The following is a 24,098-nucleotide window of genomic DNA, read 5'->3' on the forward strand; positions in this document are numbered from 1 at the left end:
TGATTTAATTTTATCTTCATATTTTTTGGTATGAGTATTGCTAAGTAAAAAAAATTACTTTATGTATTGAAATCTTATTTTAGCCCCCCCAGACTTTTTCTCCAAGATCCGCCATTGCCTATGGTTTTAGTAAGATAATTAAATTAAACAAATAAATCACCAAACTTTAGTAAAACACGATTATAAATTTATAATAGACCCCACGAGCTCAAGGATATGTGTAGTTAGTACTTAGCAATCCTAACTTAAAATATCATCACAAAGTAGTTGTACCATAACTACATTGACCATCACAAGAAATCTAAAATTTCTAAATGGAATTAAAATTTCTGATTAGAGCCTATCGACAATAAAAACCGACCAGGTCATCATTTTAATTTTTAACAGACCATGACAAGAGAAGCATGCAAACTTGCGAATTACATGAAAAAGAATCAACAAGTGTTTGAGCATGTACCAAATAGAAAATGTTATGAACATATGTACACTCAATAAATAATTCTGGTACTGATCAGACCATCTATTGCCTTAATCAATCGTGGGTCACAGTTTTAGAAGTTCTCAGATGCAGTTCTGTAACACAAACTTCAGTCACAAAATCGACTTGCCAAAGAATACACTCAGGTACAGATCCAAGATAAGATACTGCTAGTGCTAATCATCATCATCCGAAGACAATTTTTGCTTCTTCCATTTGTAAGCAGCTTCCAAGATCTTGAGATTGGTGGTCTGAGTTTCCTCAGGAAATAAATAGTCGATGAATTCTTCGATTCTGCCAAATTAAATTAACCAAAATGAAGTAGGAAATAGGCTAACAAAATAGATAACTAAAAAAATACCTGAGTTGTAAAATTAAAAGTGAAAAAAGCAGACAATTGATGGCTTCTGAACATGCACAAAGCCAAAAGTTTAAGTGCATGTTTGGAAATCTTTCTACAATTGATCAGAATCAATTATGGAGAGAAGCTGCTGTCAGTGGCTGTTTGGTGTCAGAATTGATTCTAATGAAAAAAACTGATCCAGTCATGCTAAAAGTGGACTAACTCCAACATAATAGCACTGACCATGTTGCATAAGTAGCCATTTAAACTTACTCTTGAGAATAAACAATGAATTAGCTACATACCTAGAAGAACCATCTTCAGTGGGAACATGTCTTCTCTTCTTGAGCTTCTTGGGCAGCTTAGACTGGACTAAGCTAACATCACCCAGTTCACCAGATGAAGCCTCCAGGTTGAGCCATTTTTCCAATAGCATTGCCCTTTCTTCTTTCAAATCAGGAGCCGATGATCTGAAGTAGTTTAGAGCTTCTTCAAACACCCCTGGTGCAGGCACAGAAAGAAATATAAAGAAAATCAAAAAATTATTACACTTCAGTTCAAATTGAAGACATTCAATCATAAATTAACAGCATATGGATTACATACTTCTAGCACGCTGAATGCATTGCTTCTTTTGTTCTTCTTCTGGTAAGTCTAAACCCTCATCCACAGCTGTTGCCTCAAATTCTGCATAGCTTATCCATACCTTCAAGTGCTTTGTTCGATCAAGAAGCCTTTCATAAAGTGCTCTTGCTCTCTCAAATTCACCCTCAGCAGTCTCAAAGTCAATGTATGCCTATATTGTATTTCAAATTTTGCACTTAGATTATGAACACCATATATCTTCGACAAGGTATGCATTACAATATGACAAAAAAGGAGAAAGAAGGAAACATAAAAGAAAACAACGTGATTATTGCTGAAAGACAGCGGGGGAATAGTTAACTATATTACATGTCTTCATCAGGCACACTGGACCTTTAAACAGAGGCAATAACAAATCTCATATTCACAGAGCAATGCTAAAACCATTCTACAGAGTAATTGTTATTCCTAGGGTTAAATAAATTAAGAAGCATAATAATGGCCCAGTCCTTAAAATTTGTTAAACATTTTATATATAAAGTTAAAGATGCTGTGCAAATTTTTGTGAGATCAAATACTAACTGACAATGGAGGTATACGGTTAGGTCAGAACGTAAAATACATGATATTTTATGACTGAACAATTACAATCAGAAAGCTATAGGATAAAAAAGCTACAGAATCAAATGGCTACCCAGCCCATTCCTAAAATTTCCTAATCCATCCAACCCTGAAATGTAATTTAAGTTCATGAGCTGCGTGAAGAATGAGTCGCATAGTTAAATGCAACTAAGTCCATGCATTCATTTGCACAAGAAATAAGTTGTGTGTACCTTCCACAACAGCTCAGGCATGTCCAAAGCTGGCTGGGCAATTGCAAGCTCAAATATGGATCTAGCTCGATCAGTCTCAGATAAAGATCTCTCCAATTCTGCATACTTGCTCCAAGCATAGCAATTTTCAGGCGCCCACTCCAAATATTTTTCATACAATTTTCTGCATCGATCAATGTTACCAAGCTGCAGTTCTATCTCTATATACTTCTTAAAAATCTGTCATCAAAGATGAAACTGAGTGAGAAAGTTGATCACGCTGGAATTAAAAGAAGCTATAATATTTTCATCCACATATATATTACCTTATCTTTAGGAGCCTTTCCAATAGCATTTCCTAATATTTGACGAGCAGCTGTGAGATTCAGCTGACGTATTTCAAATTGGGCTGCTAGAAGCCACATCTTCGCGAACGAGAACTTTTTGTGAGGTATTAAGTTAAGACACTCCCTGAAGAAATGGAAGCCACAAAGAACAGAATTAGTCTCAATACTCAATTCAATAGGATAAATTTACTAGTGTTAATACTGATATAGTAACTGATGACAGAAATTGACCAGAAAAATGTAAAAAACAGATGGTAAAAGATAAATTGAATGTGGTTGCAGAATTCAGAAGAAAGGAATTACAGATTAACAAAGGACTATTCTCCTCAATAAACCCCCCCCCCCCCCCCCCACACCCCCTCTAATTTTTTTACCTCTCCTTTTTGCCTATTAAATTATTAGTATGAAAGCTTCGAACTCCACTGCACATTTACTAACCAATTTGCATTTTAATGTCATCAATGTCCCGCAGATAAATTTGTTGCAGATAAGCTAAAGGTAATTTGCTGCTTTCACAAATACATATCCTCATTGAGGTATCACATTCTCTTAACACTTACCAAGATTCCAAGTTGCCAAGTTTTAAGCAGTTTACCAATAAGATTGATGGATAGAACAGAGGTTTATTCATGATAGTGACATGTGACATCTAGAGCGAACCTAAAAACAATTATTATCAATTAACAAACTTCAAGCTTATAAAAAACAACATACTTGTATACATCTCTTGTTCGCTCCACATCTCCAGCATCAAGCTCTTCATAGAGTGCATAATTAATCCTATGTAACATGCGAAAAACAAATGATTAATATCAATACAAAATGTAAAAGACTGGAAAGAAAAACGACAACATGGGGAAATGATCAAATGAAATTCAAATCAAACATACCACAAATAGATATATCGCTGCCAGTACCGCTTCTCCTCCGCAGGAGGAACATTGGCAATAGCTCTCTCATAAACGTCCCTGACCCTTTCCTTACTCCCCACACTCTCTTCCAACCTTATATAGTCAAACCAGGAATCATAATTCAAGGGGTTTTTCCTCACTTCATCCTCATACTGAAACCTTCTCTTCCCCACAATAGCATCCTCAATCCCTTCCCTGTCCCCATACTGCTTCTCAAACGCCACAAACTTCCTATACAAATCCTCCGCCCTTCCCTTGGGTATATGATCAAGTGCAAATTTGTATATACACCTGGCACGCTCCGACTCCTTACACCGCTCCTCAAACTCCGCAAATGCAACGAAAAGCTGCTCCGCCTCCTCATCGTCCGCAAGCTTCTCCACCGCCCGCTCGTACACATTCCTTGCCTTGGCAACTTCACCACCCTTCATCTCAAACTTTGCATAGCGTATCCAAGCGCCAACCCTCGGGTGGCACAGCACGAACCGCTCGAAAATCCCCCTGGCACGGTCAATCTCCCCGTACCGGAGCTCGAACTTAATGTACGAGAGCCAGCCCTGCTGGTCCGGCATCCACTTCATCCACCGCTCGAAAACCTGCCGCGCGCCAGCTACATTGCCCAGCATCTCCTCCATGTGAATATACTTATACCAGAGCTGGTCAATTCTCGGCAACAGCGTGACGGCGCGATCCCACACATTCCTCGCATGGTTGATGAACTTGTTCTTCATCTCCACCTCCGCATACTTCAGCCACAGCGTGTGGTTCTTGTAATCCACCTCCAGCGCGCGCTCCCAAACAGAACGCGCACGTTTGAAGTCGTTTTGCGAGACCTCCCACTGCGCGTACTTGAGCCAGACGCTGGTGTTCCATCGGACACGGCGAATCAGGTCCTCGAACTCCTTCCGCTTGCGGAGGCGATACTCGCCGAGCTCGTGGGGGTCGGTGATTTTCAGCTTCGGTGGGCGTATCTCCGCCTCCTGGCGCTCCCTAGCCTCACGGAGAATCTGCTCGGCGGTGATTTGAATCGGAGCGGGGGTTTTGTTCTTGACGCGGGTCGGGCGAGGAAGCTTCACCTCCGTGTCCTTCCGGGTCAGGTAACCCAGGTTCGGGTCTCCTTCTCTCGATGAAGACATGGTTGGAGTGTGGAACTGGTGTTAGGGTTTCTCAAATTAGGATTTAAATGTGACGGCGCAGAGGAGGGAGAAATTGATGGGAATGACGGCGACCTTCAGTTTTCCGGCAGGCCTCGCCGTGGAAGATGAAACCAGTGGTGATGGAGGAGCGGAGGGGATGCTCGATATGGCGGCGTTCGGCGGAACAGAGACGGCGTCGATGAAACCAGTGGTGAGGGGTTGGGAAGCTCGCACGATGGCATAATCTAAAATTTATATTTCTATTTGTTTTCACATTAAATTAATTTCATGTAAAAATGTTTTTTTTTAGTAAAATACACTCACCCCCTCAAGGTTTGCAAGAATGACACTCCACCCCATTGTTTTTTAAAATCTACACTCCACCCCATTTTTTATAAAGGAAAAATTTAGTGACGAAAACAAATTCGTCACTAATAAAAAATAATTACTAATTAGTTAAAATTTAAATAAATTAAATGCATATACATTATCATACATCAATTTATGAAAATAATTTTACTGAATTAAATTTAAAAAAAACCATTCACTCTGCCTGTTAAGTCCACGTCTCATCTATCTCCAAATCGTATTTCTCACCACAAACGGTCACCACTAAACCTTTGCTCTCTTTAACACGACGACAACCATCCCAGAATGTGAAACCCCATGACACCACTATGCCTCAAAGTTTTGTTGCGACTTGAACCCCAGAACTTGAATCGCACATCCTCAAAACCACTTGTTCAACTACTTGTTGTGAACTTCACTCCTTTAAGTTGTGAGCAAACACTTTGTTGGTTTAAGATGTTGTTGGATTTTGTTAAAAACGGTGCTCCACCGCATCGTTGGGTTCTAATAACCTCCGATCCACTTCATATTTCTTAATTTTGTTTCTCTATTTTCTTCACCACCCATTTGTGTTGCTTTTTGGAACGGGAGGCAGCAGTGGGGAATTTTCCGCAATGGGCGAAAGCCTGACGGAACAATGCCGCGTGGAGGTAGAGGGCCTACGGGTCGTGAACTTCTTTTCCAGGAGAAGAAGCAATGACGGTATCCGGGGAATAAGCATCGGCTAACTCTATGCCAGCAGCCGCGATAAGACAGAGGATGCAAGCATTATCCGGATACAATCCAATTTTAAAAATTGGAGGTATAAATAGATTATTTTGATTAAAATTGAATTATTACCAAATATGAAAACACAAGCATGTTTCACTATGTTCGAGATATGGTTTGTCAACCGATCATGTGTGCTATTGCAGAATTTGCATTGTAAATTTACGGAGGAAGAACGCTTTTGAGAGAATGAGGAGGACCGTGATGTTTTCTTTTTTATATTTATTGGATTATGTTGAAAATATTTTTTAAAATTATTGATTAACAATTTAAATAATAACTAATTTTTAATGAAGAATATTTTTCGTCACTAAATTTGCCTCTATATAAAATGGGATGGTGTGTAGATTTTAGATAAGAATGGGGTGGAGTGTTATTCTAACAAAACTTGAGGGGGGTGAGTGTACTTTACTAGTTAATTTCATGTAACAATGTTGATCCTCATTATTATAGTTTTTTTACCCTTTAATAATTTAAACATAAATAAATATTTCTAATCATATTTTCAATAAGAAATATATGTACTTTGATATAAATATACTTCTAACATTATTTAAAGAATTATAAACGTAAAAAAAACATTATTTAGAGAATTATGAAAAAGCACTTGATTTTATTAAATTATATTTCAATAAGTTTTAACACAAAAATACTTTCATATAAAATGTTAGTTGATGTTAGAGCTTTTTATCCTGTAATTAAAACATCAATCAAGATAATTTATTTATATTAATATTTTCTAGTTACCGTATGAAATACTTTTCGTTATCACAATCCAAATTTAAACACGAAATTGAATAATTATATTTCACAAGATGAGTTTCAATTAAAATCTTATTGATTTATATAAGTGCAATCACATTATCGAGGCATGTTGTTAAGTACATGTGATGTGCAAATGACATCTTGCATTAATTAATCGAGCAAACGTTTATACAGACCATAGGTTTTGTATCAAGGAAAATTTCGAACACAAAATGTGGGAAACGGAGTTTGGTCAAAAGTAGTTTGAATTTCAAAAAACATTGAATTCTCACCATTGTAAGCAAATGCATAATTTCATATCACATGTCATTGCGGGAAGTTTTTTTAAAAAAATTGTGTTAGTTTTATTATGTTTATTCAAATAATTATATAAGACACTATCAAGTGTGAGTAAGTTTAACAAAGAAGAAAAATGACAACTTTGAGATTTTTATAAGTAAGATAATTCATACACCTAATGTCTTAGGTTTTTGGTGAAAAATGTGGTAACTCACTTGTGTTTACTATTTACCTCAATGTGATGATGTGATAATCCCTCAAAGTTTTAAACATATTTTTTGCCCCAACACCACCATGATATTAATGTTCCTAGCTCAATCAGTATTGTGTCCCGGTGAGGATATTTGGAATCAACCAAAACACATGAATTTTAAGTAGAGTAATGTCTCTTTTACGGTCTGAATATTTGAATGAATTTTATTTTCAAAATGGACCTCATAAATAAAGAAGAAATCGGGTCAATTATAAATCATGAGGCAAATAGAGTTGGATATCGGTTATAAACTAAGGCTCCACATTATCTTTGAATAAGTTATCGCCTTTGGATGAGTATGAAATGGGTAGAAGATATGGTTACGCTAAACTCAAAAGCGATATTGAGCGTCACCATGGTCTTCTGCTAGTTCCACCCATAGTGAATGGGGTTTGATTGTTGTCAAAGCGAAATGAGGGAAAATGGGAGAGGTGTTATAGTAATCATTAGAAACAGATAAAATAGCGAGATATAATATAATATCAAATAACTTGAAGTAAGAAAATAGAAGACCATAAAAATTCACTTAGTTTCTAGCTTAAAAAGCAAATAACAGACAAAAAAACTTAAAAAAAAAAAACGAAAATTGAAAGTAAGAAACAATAAAAAAAATAGTTTGAAAAAAGTTAAAAACTTGTTCAATTGAACAAAAGGAAAAACAGATTCGGAACCAACAATTGAAGAAAAAGAAAGCATAGGATTCGAAACAATGTGGGCATGTGCAGACAGATTGAGAAAAGCTATATGAAGCTGCATATGTGAGGAAAACGCCCCTAAGCATATGGATGATATGATCCACCCAGCAACTCTCCATCTATTACATCATTCATATCTGCACCACCAAAAACAAATCAGAAAAAAAGAAGTTAGGAGAAGAAATTCTATATTTTCCTAAACAACTAAAGGTTTTGTGTCCTCGGAGGTACCAACATTTGCCTCAAAACATTCTGCATTGTTCTCTACACTACTCAAACTATACCCCGTTAACATTTAAGAAATTGAATCTCGGATTGAAAAAGACACTGCAAATTGCACACACATGGAAATTCATGCTTGGCTCAAACTCTACCAATAAATGGTCGTCAATAACCCCCAAAATCATAAGAGCCACTACCATCACATTTATAAGGCAATGGGGAGGAGAAACCTCCAGAAGTCCAAGGGGCAAGAAGGAGGCCTATAAGATGATAATTTGAGCTAGGAAAAAGATATCTTCTTCACTCTACACTTCACTCATACACTATCCACTGTCCCTAAGCTTAGACATTACATTTGAGCTTGGGACCCCGGTTCACTAAAAGAACAAAAAATTAAATTACAAAATAACTTGCTATGGGATGACATTGCAAAATGGGGAGACACATTACCTGTTCAGCCAAGCACAAGAAATCAGAAATCAATCTATGTTGTTTCACACCTATGAGAGGAAAACAACCACAAACACAATTAGTCAAGCAATTCATATCAAAGTACTTTAGATATCCAAGTAAAAGTAATCCAATAATGAGATGCCAACTTTACTATGATGTTTTTGCAATCATTTCTAACTTGTAATAACATGACATGCAAACATTGTTCCACCAAATGACTTCACCTGAAACATTCTTTTGAGTCCCAGGTGCATATGCACATTTAGCTTTTTGGTGGCTCTGAATAATGCTCTAAACTTATTGGACAAATTCATACCAGTAATGCATGAATTGTCGTATGCCCCTCTTTCTCCCTGTTGCCATATCCACTATGATGTTAGTTTCCAAAGTTTCTCACTTAGGGGTTGTTTTTATTGAAATAGAAGGACTAGTGTTGTTGATATTCAATGCCTAGCCTATCTTATAAAAAGTTTTTAGCAACAATGTATATTTGAACGGAGCAGATTGTGGATTGTCCTCATTAGTCTATCATTCTTTGTAACTGTCATGAGTAGCAAATCCTCATAAAATGCTTAAATAAGTTTTTCGTCCCTAACCTTTACCAAATGCTTGGTATTGGTCCCTCGCCGGAGTAAAGGTGGGTTTTAGTCCCTAACCTTTGTCAAAAGGTTTGGTTTTAGTCCCTCCGGAGCTTTTGGTCAACGCCGGAGCTCCGGTGGCCCATGTGGCATTGCCACATGGGATTAATGAGGCCAGGTGTTAATTTTAATTTTTTTTTAAAAAAAGAAATTAACATTTTTTTTTCTTTTTCATTTAAAAAAATAAAATTTTAACACAATTAACTCTCACTTATTAACCTTTAATCCTCACTAATTAACCTCCTTCTTAATAGTTTCAAAAGAAACCTCCTTCATGATTAATTAAAAAAAAAATCATCTATCTTCTTCTTATCAGTATCTTCATCTTCATCATCTCAACCCAGTAACCCCATACCTCAACCCTCTTCTTCATCAATCTTCATATTATCTTCATCTCCATCATCATGAACAAAAGCCTTCAAAGGGAAGAAGAAATTGAGAACCAAAAATCAGATCTGCAGAGGAAAGGTGAAAAGATTCAAGCTGTTTTTTTTCGAAAATGGTACCAGATTTAATCGTTGTTGCTGCATAAACCCAAACTCTCGACTCACTCACCCAGTTTTTCGAAGCTCAGCCATGGAAGCAGCAACGCATTTCCACGAAGAACAACACACAGTTACCTTCCACGAAGAAGAACAACAATTTCTCTTCCCTGAACCACTCTGTCTCCGAACCTGAACCAGAGTTTCTCTGTCAACTTTTCCAGAAAATCCTAAGATCCGGTAGGGAAAGGGAAAGGAAAAGGAAAAGGAAAAGGAGAAGAAGATGAAAGGAAGCAGTAAGATGCCCGATCTCGACCTGAACCGTCAATAGTTGGAACGGGCCTTCACTGAGAGCCGCCCCTGTGGGGCGGTGGAGGAGCTCGTGGCGGCGGTTCCGTCGGAGCGGCGGAATTTCTAGGTTGGTGGATTGGGATTTCTATGAATGAACCGTTTGGATCTGTGAAGCCCTCTAGATGAGGGTTTGATTTTTCTGATTAGGGGTTTGGATGAAGAAGAAGAAAAAGAGGGGTTATGTATGGTTCTGGGTTTTCAACGATCAGGTGGAAAGAGAGGGGTGATAGAGAGATGAGAGTTTTGTTTTTGTGAGAGATGGAGTGAAAGAGAGGATGAAGATGAAGGGCGTGAGAGAGAAGAAGAAGCGTGGGAGATGGGGTTTTTAATTACTTAGTTAAGGGTTTTTAATTACTGTTAATTTCCTTTTTTTTAAATAAAAAATAACACCTGGCCTCATTAATCCCATGAGGCATTGCCACATGGGCCACCGGAGCTCCGGGGTTGACCAAAAGCTTGGGAGTTACCAAAACCAAACCTTTTGACAAAGGTTAGGGACTAAAACCCACCTTTACTCCGGCGAGGGACCAATACCAAGCATTTGGTAAAGGTTAGGGATGAAAAACTTATTTAAGCCCTCATAAAACAATATATTACCCATAATAGAATTGAAACGGTAAAGCATATAGGTAAACTCTTCCCCCAATGTTCTGATTTTAAACTATATATAGTAAATTTTGAATATAATCAGTACCATGAATTCAATATGTGAATTAATATAACTATGAAATTGTTATACTGGCTTATGTGAAATGCAAGCCATGTTGCTATATTGGCTATATGTGAATTAATTCCTTTTTAGAATTAAGTTTTTTTTAGAATTTTAAACAATTTCTTTTTTTAAACTATAAATTAAGTTTTTTTTTTAGAATTTTAAACAATTTCTTTTTTTTTTAATTTAAAAGAAAAAAAATTCCACGTCAGCTTATTAAACTGACGTGGTCATGCCACATGAACCACCGGAGCTCCGGCGTTGACCGAGAGCTCCGGAGGGACCAAAACCAAACCTTTTGACAAAGGTTAGGGACTAAAACTCACCTTTGCTCCGGTGAGGGACGAAAACCAAACATATGATAAAGGTTAGGGACCAAAAACTTATTTAAGCCTATAATTAACGAATAGAGATGCTCGTGTACTTTCCTTGTTTGGAAATCCACGTAATCTAATCTAATTAAGTAAATTAACAGCCTAGTTGACGTTTCTGTGTACTATCTTATTGGCTGCGCATACCGCTTATAGAAACATCAAATACTGCCTTCCCTGTCCTTCTCCCTGTCTTTCTCTCTCTTCTTCTTCCTCATCCCACCTCTCATTCACAACACAAGATCTCATTGCTTCCTCAGTTCCTCTCTCACTCTTCTTTCAAATTAGTCTGCAGCACCTGCACTAACAACTAACAAGTAACTACTCATCTTTATTTATCCATTATCTTAAGTCCTTTTCACTCCTTGTATAAATCTGTTAAATATCTTTTGACTTTTCTGCTTCTGCATAAAACCTACCCTTCAACCCTCTCTTTCATTTTTCTGCAATCAAGGATTTTGCTACTCCTCCAAAATCTTCTCTCACAAGAAATATCCCCCCCATAAAGATTCCCAAGCCTCTGATATCATATCAGTATCTAGTTGACTTTTCCTTTTTTTCCTGTTTTAAAATCCTTGTCAAGTGCACGGTGACAGAGTCAATCAGAAAAAAAAAAAAGCATTCAGCATTTTTTTGTGTGTGAATGGATTCGAATTCCCGTTATCAACTCCAACCCAATTCTGGGTTCCTTCGATTTCGCTCTACCCTTAGCTCACCTCAGACGAATCTCAAACAAGGTGAAGGTGGTGCTGCTGCCAATAATGGCGGGGGCAACCAGTGGGGGGGTTTTGAACCAGAGAGGCTGGTTCCTCAATTCATGAATTCAGGTAACACTGAGAGGAGTCACAATTACTCTGAATTCGTGAATGAGAAACTTACTAATCATAATTCATCATCATCATCACCATCATCTCTCAGCAGAATGAATTTTCATCTTCTGAGACAGAGTAGCTCCGCTGCTGCACATTTCTCCAACATCATCTCCTTTCAGAATGGTAGGTACTCTGTACTAGTTCTGTTTTCCTGCTTGTACTGTTTTTGTTGAGTGATTTGTTCTAGACCACTTTTTAGGCAATATTAATGTTTTCTAGTGTCCTTGGAATTTTCCTTTAAATGACATATTTTTCTGCTGCACATTTTTCCTTTAAATGGCATATGAAGTACATGCTTTATGGTGAATGAAATAAATCTGTAGTAGATAATAGTATAGCAGTAGGCCAGTAGCTAGACTAAATTCAATTGCGTGTTGGCATAAGAGTTTGTCACAATTGGGTTTGACCAACTTGATTTAAATAAATTTGATTATAGAAAAATAAGTTCAAAGTGAAGTTTTTATTTTTATTTTTTTATTTTTAAAACAGAAAGTGAAGTTATGTTCAGATACGTTAATGAAAAAATGATTTATGTTGGCAATGAGTGAAATTCAATCGTAAAATTTCACATTTGATTATGTTCTACGTAAAAACTATTCACTCTCTTGTTTCTAGCATAATTGATTTTGAGTCTGAAATCAATTGTTTAAAATGACTCCCAAACATCAATGTTATCATCAAGATTTTATTTTACTCTATTAGAATTGATTATAAACGGAAAGCCAAAGACAGACTGACCCCGTTTGGAAGAGCTTATTTGAGCTTATTTGATAGCATAAGCTCTTATGTCAGTGTTTGAGAGAGCTTATGCAAACAACTTATGACTTACCATAAGCTGTTTTGAGCTTATTTTCACAAGCTATTCAGGATAGCTTATGAAAAAGAGCTTATGCTTATATATAGCTTATTTTCAATTTATTTTAATAAATATTTTAAAATAGCTTATGAATAAGCACTTATGTGATAAGCGCTTATGACCATAAGCGCTTAATTAAGCTGTGTTTCCAAACAGGGCCTAAATGTTTTAGCTTATGGAAGAGGCTTATAATGGTCTTATGGCATAAACCTTTAAATAGGTGAATGATGAACATATAAAAATAAACTGATTTATCCATAAACTCTTTTTCATCTATTTTTATAAGTTTCTCAAAGAATTTTATGACATAGATGTTTGATTAAGCTTGGTAGATAAGCAGATTGAAGAAGCCTAATTAAGTTGTTGACTCAGTATATGCCATTAGTAATGATATGACTAAGGAAGATTGATATTGAACCATTGATTACCAACTTGAAATTTTTAGAGTTATATTTATACCATGGAGACATTTTTATCCGATTGTTGGCTGCTAAAAATTTTGAGGGCTGAAATTGCCGTTCATATGGAAATTTCACTCTTTTAAAAGGTTTCATCTATCTTTCATGTGGACACAAATTGGATAATAGATCAATTTTTCACAGACAATAATGTACATTTGCAAAGTGCAGGGCATGATACTACTAAAGGTGTTGGAAACTATGGTGGGGTGAATGACAGTGATGGTGAACAAAGTCTATCTATGAATAGATTGAATAACCAAATCAGCAATGGTGATACTCGTAATAGTGGCCTTAGATTCCCTTATGATTCATGGAATGAGACCTCATTCTTCTCAGATAAACACATTGACTCCAACAAAGAGAGAAATGGTGATGATAAGTTACTCTCTGATGCTCAGGTATATATGATGCTCAAATTTTCTTATTTTCTTATTCAGTTCCATTCCTTGTTGTTATAATACATAAGCTGTTAAACTCAGAATGGAGAGCTAGGAAATCAAGTTCACACACTGACTCATCACCTGAGTTTGCCTTTACCGAGAAAGTCATCACAGTTGTTTGCTATGGACAATTTGCTTGAGTTCACAGATTCTGTTCCTACCAATGTCAGAGCAAAGAGAGGCTTTGCTACTCATCCTCGAAGCATTGCCGAAAGGGTAAGGAATTAATAAGGATGTTGTTCTATACTTGGTCCTTTCCTTTGCCAAAAACTATGAGAATTAGATTTTTATGTTGAATTCATGAGCTAATGTTTGAAAAATTGTTCTAACATGTGTAATTATCTTCAGGTGAGAAGAACTAGGATCAGTGAACGAATAAGGAAATTGCAAGAGCTTGTTCCAAATCTTGACAAGGTTTGATTCATCAATAATTGATTTGACCTTGGTATATAGTATATGTTGTGTTTGGGAAGTTTAACATTTGTTAATTATTGGCAGCAAACTAGCACAGCAGAAATGTTGGACTTGGCTGCAGTGTACATTAATGATCTTCAGAAACAATTCAAGGTACTTAAGGAGATAAACTAACTTAGATGCCATGCTATTAATGCTCTTTTATGAGTTTTCCCTAACGTTTTTAATTGCTTTCTGCAGACTCTAAGTGAAAAACGAGCTAAATGCAAATGTACAAGAATGCACACATCAGAATCAAATCAAATTGCTTGAGTTTCTTTTGTACAGGTAATAAAGGAAGTGTGTAGACATGGATAGGATCCGTTCATCGTGTCAAATCTGCAAGTGCTAAAAACTAAGTAGAAAAAAACTGAAAAAATATGATATTTTCTTTATTGAGTGTAACACAGATAGCTAGCATTTAGCTTTTTGCTACAATATTGAGGTTCTTTAAGGTAACTGGGGATTTCAATCACATAAACAATAAATCAAATAGATCAATGGTAGAGGGTTGCATGCTTAATGAGCTTCTATAAATACATCCTTTATGGGCATCAAGTTACTAGGCCAAATATAATTAGTTAATATTATTTCTATGTTTATTTCTAGTTTGTTATTTAGATCATGTTCTAGAGTATTCTACTTTCTATCATGGTGCCACATGTAAGGTCACCTTTCATCCCTTAGAGTGGATAGTTAGTATAAGTTGTATGGTTTCCATTATGAAATATTAACAAGAAAAAATTAATAGAGACATTATGCAATTTTGTATACTAGAACTTTAATGTATTCATTTTGATATTATGTTCTTTTTATCCCCCTGCAATTCTGAAAAAAATTACAGAAGAATTGATGCATTGCAGACTCAGCAGTTGAGATATGTAAAGAGTTATGCCTATATACTCCTTAAATAGTTCCTCACTTTGTGTGATTGTGGCTCAATTTAGTAAAATTATCATTGTTTGAGAATGGTATTTATTTATTTATTTAAGCTACAAGTACCATCCACGGAGACAATTATGTTCGAGTTGAGTAGAATCATTATGAGCGACAAAACTCTCTCAACTAAGTATTTAAGACAACCACATTCATAGAGACTCAATATGAGATTTATGTTTAAGGACAACGAAAATAGTCTTTTGAAGCAATGAAATAAGAAAAGTACTTTGGAAGTTGATCCAACTCGAAATTCTTCATTAAGTTGTTTGACTTAAATAGAGGAAAAAAATGAAAATCAAATTTGAAGAAATATTCAATTTTCTTATTGAGTACTACTATCGTACAATTAAAATGAAATAATAGTCTCTTTCTTTTAATGAATAAAAGTTGTAAACGTAAGAGGTAAAAAAACATGACACCCTAAAAGGCGGAGAATGTTCGTCGGTGCAATGAAAAGTTACAAATAAGAAGCGACATCTGACAAGATTTCTAGGCGAATGAGCAAACGTTTAACTAATCTCACACCTAAATGAAATATATTATGAGAGTTATAAGATTTGATAGATACTACTTAAGACAGTAATGTGCATCCTTTTTACGGGAGCCCATATCAGAGAAAGTCAAATGTTGAGTGTTCTTGCTTTGGATAAATATAAGATGAGTGACTTCCCAATAAGCTTTCCCAAAGAGCGCACAAGGAGAGACATAATTCATTTGTAGGACTTGTATTGTTATTATGAGGTCAATTTGAGAATGAGATGTTACAAATAAACACTTTTTTTTTTTGTTTATATAAGAAAACTTGTTTCTTCGAGTTCTTTCCTTTGGTTTTGTAAAGATGCTAACACTAGGAAAATTGAGTATTATCGATGGCTTTTGACCGTTGTAACATATAGTTTCATACATTTCTTGTTAATGTCGGTAGAAAATTGCCAGTAATATAAATAATTGTCGTAATTGAATTTTAAGACTACGCACGATCCAAAATTCATAGGTATAAGCCTCGTTAACAAAGGCCCCGTTTGGGAAAACAGCTTAATTAAGCGCTTATAGTCATAATCGCTTATGATATAAGTGCTTATTCATAAGCTATTTTAAAAAACTTATTGAAATAAATTGAAAATAAGCTATATATAAGTATAAGCTTTTTTTCATAAGCTATCCTGAATAGCTTATGAAAATAAGCTCAAAACAGAAAGCTTATGGTAGGTCATAAGTTGTTTGTATAAGCACTCTCAAACACTGACATAAACGTTTATGTTATTAGATAAGCTCAAATAAGCTATTCCAAATGGGGCTAAAATTTACCAAACAACTGATCCCAAAGTCGTCAATAATTACCAACAAACATAGTTGTGTGAAAATTACAAATGATCTATACCGTAGATGATTAATTTGACTTGCGCCAAGCTAATTTTGCTGCATATGAAATTTTCATCCGCAACAGAGTGGATTTTTTCCGTTCACTCAAACTATTACTTTTCATAGTTCCATACATTTTAATTATACACCATGATTCAACAATATAAAAATAACAATAACAATTGTTCGTTGAAATGAAATTTAAAATGAAAATTCCCTTAAAAACTTTTATATATCATACTTGCTTAGTGTGCAGATCATGAGGTGATAAGTTAGTCTTACAACAGCAATCAGCTGTGAGAATATATTGGTTAAGATGAAAAAAATATCAATATCGTAACTTGTAACTGAAAATTATAAATTAATAATAATTTTCAACACATCATCATTTAGTATAAAATAAACTTTTCAGTTTAAAAAAAAATAACTTTTCACTATAGACATTTTTTTTTGATACATCGGAAAATTAACAAGAAGGAAAGCAAAACTAGCCAACCCCTAAAGAGTCCCTCAGAAGAAGGACTTCAAGCTCAGGAGAAGGGACTTGTACCAAAGCACAACCAGATGTATTAGACGTCGCACCACGCTTAGCCAACCAATCCGCTGCATAATTAGCCTCTCTACCACACAAGAAGAGATCCACGCGCCAAGACCTTGCTAGAATGTTACCAATTTCACGGAGAACAGGAGCATGAACATGAGTAGAAATCCTATTCGGAGCTTCCATGATGGAGATCAGGTCCTTGCAGTCAGAATCACATACTAACTGGCGCACCCCTTGGTCCCAAGCAAAAACGAGTCCGTCTCGAAGAGCCATTGTTTCTGCCAGAAAAGAGTTTCCATTGCCATACAGCCAGCGGGACATGAATCCAATCACCCATTTCCCAGCTCGGTCACGAAGGAGCCCTCCTCCACCCATGTCCCCGGTCTCCTCCCGGAAGCTGCCATCAATGTTGAGTTTCATGAAATTTTCAGGCGGTGGTCTCCAGCCACCAGAGAGAAGCCCACGACCACCAACAAGCAAGGAAGGTTGAAGGAACCTGAGGAAATCATCATGCTCATAGCAGAGCTTCCGCCAGGCTTGGTATAACGTCCATGGATGTGCATCAAGCACCATATTGCATCTCCACTTCCACACACCCCACAAACCAGCTAGAAAACGAATTGAATGGTGACTACGCGCAAGGTTCTGAATCCAAGCCACGAGGTCAGTGCAACGAAACCCACTCCACCTCCAAGCTCCCAACTTGCTCCATAATTCACTAGAATGGGGACAATCACGCAGGCTATGAAGAATGTCTTCTCGAGGAGAAGAGCAGCGCGAGCAGGCTTCGTTGGTGGCTAAGTTACAATGAAACCGTTTAGAATTGACCGGCAAAGCCTCATGCAGACAAACACATAATTTGTGTTATTTGAATTTAAAATTATAAAAAAATTGAGTTTTTTTTTTGGACAGGATGTTTTGAATCAGGCCCTACTTACTGAAAGCCCAAAAGCCCAAAAGCAACATTTGAATTTGATGCTAATCCCGCCTTTGCAGAATTTGAATTTTCATTTTCAAAGCTACACGTTGTAATTGTAATAATAAACCAAAAACAATTTGAAATGAAAATTTCACGCATTTGAATTTGGTTTCTGCAAACCAAGGTTTCATTATATAGCGCCCATTTTTCATTTTCAAAACTCGCCATTTGGTCACAACACTCTTCATCTTCCAAAATTCACAGAAACCCTGCACCCTTTTCTCTCTCGCAATTGTGCTGAAAATCACAAACCCTAAAAACCAAAAATCCCCAATTCCAAAACCACCTTCATCTTCATCATCTTCTTCATCTCTCACTCAGATCCCACTCCATTCCCTATTTCAGCACAATGCCTGAAGCCAGAGACAGGCGCGTGACGCCACTCGACGTCGCCGCCATGTACGCCCAACGCAGAACTTCACCATTCTTCGTCCTCGATGATTCCCACCCGTTTACCTTCGGCGCATCACCGTTCGGCACCAGAGCTCCACGAAACGCCACCGGACGCGGCCGCGCTCTCTCCCTCCGCGCTCCCGGACCGGAGAATACTCCTCCGCTTGTCGCTCGTCGAGGAAGGGCTCGAGCTTCTTCGCGGAGTGTTCTTCCCGCTTGGTACCCTCGAACTCCGCTTCGTAACATCACCGACCTTGTTCGCGTAAGAATCGCTCTCTTTCTTCTTCTTCAATTTCTCGCTCTTTGATTTCGATGTTGTTGCATTTACTGTGATCTCTTTGGTAGTTAGGTTTCTTGCTTCCATTTCTGTGATTTTTGCGATTTCTTGCTCTGTTTATGAATCGTGGAAATTTTCTACTGTGTTTCAGGCTATAGAGAGAAGGAGAGTTCCTCTGGGAGAGAGTAACGAAGGTGAGAGAACACCACTCCCTGAGCGTCAATCTTCGGATTCTTCTGATGCTGGTGCTCGTCTTGAGAACCATGCTGGTGAATCTTCTTCTGGGGTTTCTCCCAGTCCGGTGAGCGTGAAGATCCGGTGCAGCAAGGTGCCGAAGATTGTTCTTGAAATTGCTGAGGACGGGGATGATTCGGAGTTTCTTACTCCTCAGAAGAAGCTTCTGGAGTCAATTGATACGGTTGAGAAGGTTGTGAGGGAAGAGCTTCAGAGGTTGAAGAGGACTCCGATGGGTAGAAGGGCAGAGAGGGAGAAAAGGGTGAAAACGCTAATGTCAATGAGGTGAAATGTGATATCACTGAGCAGGGTTGGGCTAATGTTGAAGAAGGAAGATTGGAGATAATGGCACACCCCATACTCGACAGTGCATAGATTCATGAATGGGGGTGTGCCGATATCGGCTTGTGCTTTTCAGCTTGTGCTCTTCGCGCGTCGACATCTACGAGCAAGCAGCAAGACCAAGTGGCCAACTATATAGATATCGGTGGGATTTCTTACTTAGAAATCTCACATTTTAGATTTTAGTGCAATTGTAGTTGATTTCTTCTTTTAACTAGTTATGAATTCTTGTTACCCCACAATTTTCTCATATATTGATCATACTTCTCGCTGTTTAGGTAATTCCTCTTTTGTCATTCTTCTGTTGATTTGCCTTATATGTTGTTCATGCTGTTATCAATATCATTTAATGTCAATAGCAGTATGATTCATTGAGTTTGCTTAGTAAGATAATGGGTATCTTGAGTTTGATACAAGTGACACTTGCAGCACTGGTTCAATGTTTTGATTGGTAAATCAAAGGGGGAGATAGGGTTTATATGGAAGAAGGGTCATATTTTTCTGCAGCATTGGCAAAGCCACTAGTGTGTGACCCTGCATTTGTTTTAATCCTTTTTAACAAGTTAAGCATTTTCCTTTCATATGATGTTAGCTATGATTACCTTGGTTGGTTCTGGACTGTGTGAATGTTCACGGATCTTTGTCGTATTTAAAATCTATGCAAGAAAATGAGGCATCTCAGACTCAGATTGTTCCCATCCCACTGTGTGATGTGTGTTATGGATTAATTGCCCTTGAGATAATGGTTAAGGTGTGTGTATTTTCACCCTTTAAAGTTTAAACCCACTCATATATTTACAAATTAGGTTCAAATTCAGATTTTCCCTAAATCTGGTCAAAATGGATTTTCCTGCTAACATTTGATTGTGTCAGCATGGTATCCTCTACTTAAAAGTGTGCAAGGTTTAGCCACCCAAAAAACCATAATCAAGAAGGTGCAAATAAGATGTTAGCAGTAGAATACAGATGTCTCAACTTTTGATGACTCACTATCATACAGGTTACAACAAATTAGGGGTGGCAATATGGGTTGGCGGGCCGGGTTGGGCCCAACCCACCACTAACCCGTCGAAATGCGGGTTGGGTTGGGCTAGCCCACTTTTGGTATTTGGGTTCAAAGTCTCAACCCAATCCATATTTTGACGGGAAAACGGGTTGGCGGGCTAGCCCACTTAGAAACTGTAGTGAAATAAAAAAAGAAATGCAATGAGAAATTTTAAGCAATCTTTCACTTTTTATATGTTGACACATGAAAAAAGTAGAATTATACTTGTTCTTTATCTTTAAATGTTATGGGTTCAACTAGAAAGTCTTACCAATAGCAATAACAAAAAAATATTTATCATATGTGGTTATTAAAAGTTGTAAAACTGTAACCTCACTAGCAACAAGAGTTTACTTTAGCCAATAATAGTCAATCAACAGTTATAAAATATAATGTCGAGTAGTCATGAAAGTTTTAGACAAAACATAACCTACGAATAAGAGCAATAACTTATATAGGTGAATCCATTGAAGGGAGTTTTCAAAATATATATATTTTTTAATTTAGGTCTGTCGTATTATATGCGCACCTTAAAATAATCTACTGAAAGAATAAAAATAAAAAGAAATTTTAAAAAATTTCAAAAAAAAGTGAAAAACGGGTTGGCGGGCTAACCCAACCCAACCCGTCATTAACCCGCCAAAATACGGGTTGGGTTGGGTTGACCCACTTTTAAATTTGGGTTCAAAATCCCAACCCAACCCGTCAAAAAAGGTGGGTCAAACGGGCTGGCCCAGCGGGCCAAACCCATTTTGCCACCCCTACAACAAATGCTTAAAAAGCCTTGCTACTTTTATGATGTGCTTACCCCGGAACAAGTATTATAGTATAAGAAACTTTTGCATAAATAAGAACCTTACAATTTTCTCATATATTGTTCTTGCTTCTTGAGTGTTGACAATTCCTGCTGTTTAGGTACTTCCTCTTTTGTTATTCTTATGATGATTTGCCTCTTAAGTTGTTCCTGCTGTTATCAACATTATTTAATGTCAATAGCAGTATGATTCATTGAGTTTGCTTAATAAGGTAATGGGTATCTTGAGCTAGATCCAAGTTTGCAGCAGTCTCTTTGAAGAATGATATCATGCTACATAGTCTGTTTAGCAATATCCCTTTAATGGTACTTGTAGGTAACATGAATAGTGTGTCCAACTATCTTCCTATGGTCCTTGCAGTTATAAAAAGACATAATAAAGGTATAGATAATACTTGCATTTAAGTTGGCTCAACATAGTCCCAACCATGTGAAAACATCACCATGTGAAAGCATGATTCCTTATGAATCTTATTGAATCCTTATAGATTCATATCCCATGTGAAAACTTGTAACAAAGAAGTTGATCCATGTAGACTCGCCAGCTTGACAAGGTAAATATGGTTAATTTTCATGAATTTGGATCCTCTCCAATACATCTCTCAAGCCCCCTCCATAAAATTTATGACTACTAATTCACACATTAAATGGTTGAAATTGATTCAAGTAATCAAGTATTTTTTTCTTAATTTAATACATGGTTTGTTTGCGGGAGAGGGTCACAGCTCCATTATCATTATCTCCTGCTTTTGGAGATCGGTTGAAAAAAACAAGGCTTAATCCAGTTTTTGGTCCCTAACCTTTGCCATAAATATGGCTTTAGTCCCTCGCCGGAGTAAAGGTGGGGATTGGTCCCCGATTTTTGGCAAAATGATTGGTTTTGGTCCTTCCGGCCGGTTAGGTCAACGCCGGAGCTCCGCCAGCTGACGTGGCCCTTGCCACGTCAATTAATGAGCCTTGTTGGAATTTTTTTTCTTTTTTCATTAAATTAAAGAGACAAAAATTAAAACATTAATTAATTATTACTAATTAACCTCTTTTCTAATTAATTAAAATCCTCACCACCCAGATTTCTTCTTCTTCATCATCAACACCATCATCCTTCCTCATCAACAACAGGAATGGCCTCCCGGCGAATCTCAGGTCACCGCTGTTCTACCGGTACTGGTTGGACTTCCGGAGTTCCGGTGAGAAAAGGTACTCCTCTTGTGCTGTTGTTGGTAACAGTGGAATTTTGTTTAACATTAACCATGGTTGTCGGAGCACAAGGTTGGACCAGATTTGGGTATTGTGAAAATTGTAGCATTGGACTGCACTATAGTTGTGCCTTTGGAACAATAGCTTTTGATATAGACCAAAACAGAGGAAAAAAAGTGGGCAACAGAGGCACTGCGCGCAGGCAACACACAATGCTCGTACTCCCTTTCCAGCGCCGCCGCAACCTCACCCAACCACCTCCAACCCAAATCGCGACCTTCTCCTCTTCCCCATATCACATCGTCACCCCCCCCATTCTTCTTCCAGATCCAAATCGCGAAGCCACTGTATTTTTAGATCTGGCTGTGGTGGCTGAAGACGCGACGATGGAGCGTTGCGGTGGCTCCGATCTGGTTGTGGCCACAGTTTTGGATTGATGAAGTCGGGGTCGTGTTTTGACGATGGTTGTTGTTTTTGGTGATGTGGGTGTAGGGTTTGGTCGATTCAAGTGTTGTGGTTGTTTGAAGGTCTGGTGGTTTCTTGGATTGATGAGGCTTGAAGATGATGCAGGTCTCGTGGTTTAGTGTTTATGGAATTCATGAACTTTGTATTAATTGGTTTTGATTCTAGTTTGGTTTGATTTCAAAAATGTTTTGGATGAATGTGAAATCAAGATGAAGAATGAAGTTAAAGTGTATGTTTTTGCTTCAAGTTTGCTGAGTTAATTACTTTGGATATTTGAATATGCATCTGGTTGGGTTTTTTTCATGATGATGATGGTTGAAGATGATGTTGATAATGATGAAGAAGATGCAATGAACGAATGATGTTTTTTTTTTTTTTTGTTTTAATTTTTTTTAAATGAAAAAGAAAAAAATCCAAGTAGACTCATTAAATGATGTGGCAATGCCACATGGGATTCCCGGAGCTCCGGCGTTGACCCAACCGGCCAGAAGGACCAAAACCAATCATTTTGCCAAAAACCGGGGACCAATCCCCACCTTTACTCCGGCGAGGGACTAAAACCATATTTATGGCAAAGGGTAGGGACCAAAAACTGGATTAAGCCAAAAAACAATGATGAAGGTGGTGAAATGCATCACAGAGATATAAGAAATTAACTTTATATACACTTCAGAGTTATTTGGTTTTGCAAGAAAATTCATATGAAAAATAATTAAATGTTCATCAATCTTTGGTTTCTCAAATAATCATCTGAGGAAGTTTTGATCATTTACATTTCCCATTATTATTGTCACAATTGGTATGCCATTCAACTCAGAATAAAGTTTGAAGTTACAGAATCTACCACAAAATAAAAATAAAGCACAAAGGTACAAACGCAGGGACTATGAATGCTTCCTATGATTTCAAATTGAAGTCCGCAAAGTCACGGGTTTTGGCGTGCTACATTGACATCGCGGTCACATTAATCCGCATTTGCCTGCAATTTCACTACACAACGACAATCGCAATTACAACCGTAGCCGCAATTTAAAACTTCCGAGAAGAAGCGGAGCTTCATCATGAACACTTATTTCTACAATCTATGATTCACACCTTATCAACCTTCAAAGACACTAACAACTATGAATGGAAAGCAAGAGCAAGCATATACGTTGTGGGTAAGTTTGGACATAAACCAAGAGGGATTATAGGGATGAACTGGTCCAAGCATTGTGCTAATGATATAGGTATCAATGTTGGTCTGTTCATGCGCAAGGGTTGAAAAGTACCCAATAGGAACATTTTCCCACGTAGAAGCACAACGTGAGTGTCTACAAAGAAGGTGACAATGGAGAGGAACCATAGAAGGAACAAAAGATAGTAATATTGGCAACCGATCAAGGTTGCCATTGGAGCTGAATGCATACAAATCTATCAGAGTAAAGGGGGTATTTCTTTTATAATGGCCTATTTCATTGAAATTTCGTATAAAAA

At 37.2% G+C, this 24,098-nt stretch overlaps 3 protein-coding genes and 1 long non-coding RNA gene across 6 annotated transcripts; 2 read left to right on the top strand and 2 right to left on the bottom strand.

Moving 5' to 3' along the window:
• Positions 1–307: 307 nt before the first annotated feature.
• LOC130730671 (uncharacterized) lies at positions 308–4,859 on the bottom strand. The gene is made up of 7 exons (XM_057582739.1): positions 3,456–4,859; positions 3,280–3,345; positions 2,545–2,689; positions 2,240–2,458; positions 1,428–1,617; positions 1,127–1,322; positions 308–772 (listed from the first exon to the last, which is right to left on the bottom strand). The coding sequence occupies exons 1-7, from the start codon at positions 4,610–4,612 to the stop codon at positions 655–657; spliced, it is 2,091 nt and encodes a 696-aa protein (XP_057438722.1). The 5' UTR covers positions 4,613–4,859; the 3' UTR covers positions 308–654.
• Positions 4,860–7,355: 2,496 nt separating this feature from the next.
• On the bottom strand, positions 7,356–10,163 carry LOC130730672 (uncharacterized). Of its 3 annotated transcripts, XR_009016428.1 has the most exons (4): positions 9,589–10,163; positions 8,620–9,488; positions 8,393–8,442; positions 7,356–7,857 (listed from the first exon to the last, which is right to left on the bottom strand). It is a non-coding gene; the product is annotated as an uncharacterized LOC130730672 (long non-coding RNA). The 3 variants fall into 3 exon arrangements; XR_009016427.1 differs by having other exon boundaries at positions 9,389–10,163; XR_009016426.1 differs by having other exon boundaries at positions 8,620–10,163.
• Positions 10,164–11,108: 945 nt separating this feature from the next.
• On the top strand, positions 11,109–14,846 carry LOC130730674 (transcription factor bHLH130-like). Its single transcript, XM_057582740.1, has 6 exons — positions 11,109–11,944; positions 13,307–13,536; positions 13,618–13,794; positions 13,927–13,992; positions 14,077–14,145; positions 14,233–14,846. The coding sequence occupies exons 1-6, from the start codon at positions 11,593–11,595 to the stop codon at positions 14,302–14,304; spliced, it is 966 nt and encodes a 321-aa protein (XP_057438723.1). The 5' UTR covers positions 11,109–11,592; the 3' UTR covers positions 14,305–14,846.
• A 3,121-nt stretch (positions 14,847–17,967) lies between these two features.
• LOC130730675 (protein POLYCHOME-like) lies at positions 17,968–19,558 on the top strand. The gene is made up of 2 exons (XM_057582741.1): positions 17,968–18,510; positions 18,677–19,558. Exons 1-2 carry the CDS (start codon positions 18,205–18,207, stop codon positions 19,046–19,048), a joined length of 678 nt encoding a protein of 225 aa, XP_057438724.1. The 5' UTR covers positions 17,968–18,204; the 3' UTR covers positions 19,049–19,558.
• The last annotated feature ends 4,540 nt before the right edge of the window (positions 19,559–24,098 follow it).

This window comes from Lotus japonicus, chromosome 1 (assembly GCF_012489685.1).
Source record: "Lotus japonicus ecotype B-129 chromosome 1, LjGifu_v1.2".
NCBI lineage: Eukaryota > Viridiplantae > Streptophyta > Magnoliopsida > Fabales > Fabaceae > Lotus > Lotus japonicus.

Excerpts from the sequence above, each read along its gene's own strand:
- LOC130730675 (XM_057582741.1), top strand. The coding sequence starts at position 18,205 with ATGCCTGAAGCCAGAGACAGGCGCGTGACGCCACTCGACGTCGCCGCC. Across the intron at positions 18,511-18,676 it reads ACATCACCGACCTTGTTCGC|GCTATAGAGAGAAGGAGAGT; the intron begins GTAAGAATCGCT and ends ACTGTGTTTCAG.
- LOC130730674 (XM_057582740.1), top strand. The coding sequence starts at position 11,593 with ATGGATTCGAATTCCCGTTATCAACTCCAACCCAATTCTGGGTTCCTT. Across the intron at positions 11,945-13,306 it reads CATCATCTCCTTTCAGAATG|GGCATGATACTACTAAAGGT; the intron begins GTAGGTACTCTG and ends TGCAAAGTGCAG. Across the intron at positions 13,795-13,926 it reads CTCGAAGCATTGCCGAAAGG|GTGAGAAGAACTAGGATCAG; the intron begins GTAAGGAATTAA and ends AATTATCTTCAG.
- LOC130730671 (XM_057582739.1), bottom strand. The coding sequence starts at position 4,612 with ATGTCTTCATCGAGAGAAGGAGACCCGAACCTGGGTTACCTGACCCGG. Across the intron at positions 2,459-2,544 it reads GAAAGGCTCCTAAAGATAAG|ATTTTTAAGAAGTATATAGA; the intron begins GTAATATATATG and ends CTTTGATGACAG. Across the intron at positions 1,618-2,239 it reads TGCCTGAGCTGTTGTGGAAG|GCATACATTGACTTTGAGAC; the intron begins GTACACACAACT and ends AATACAATATAG.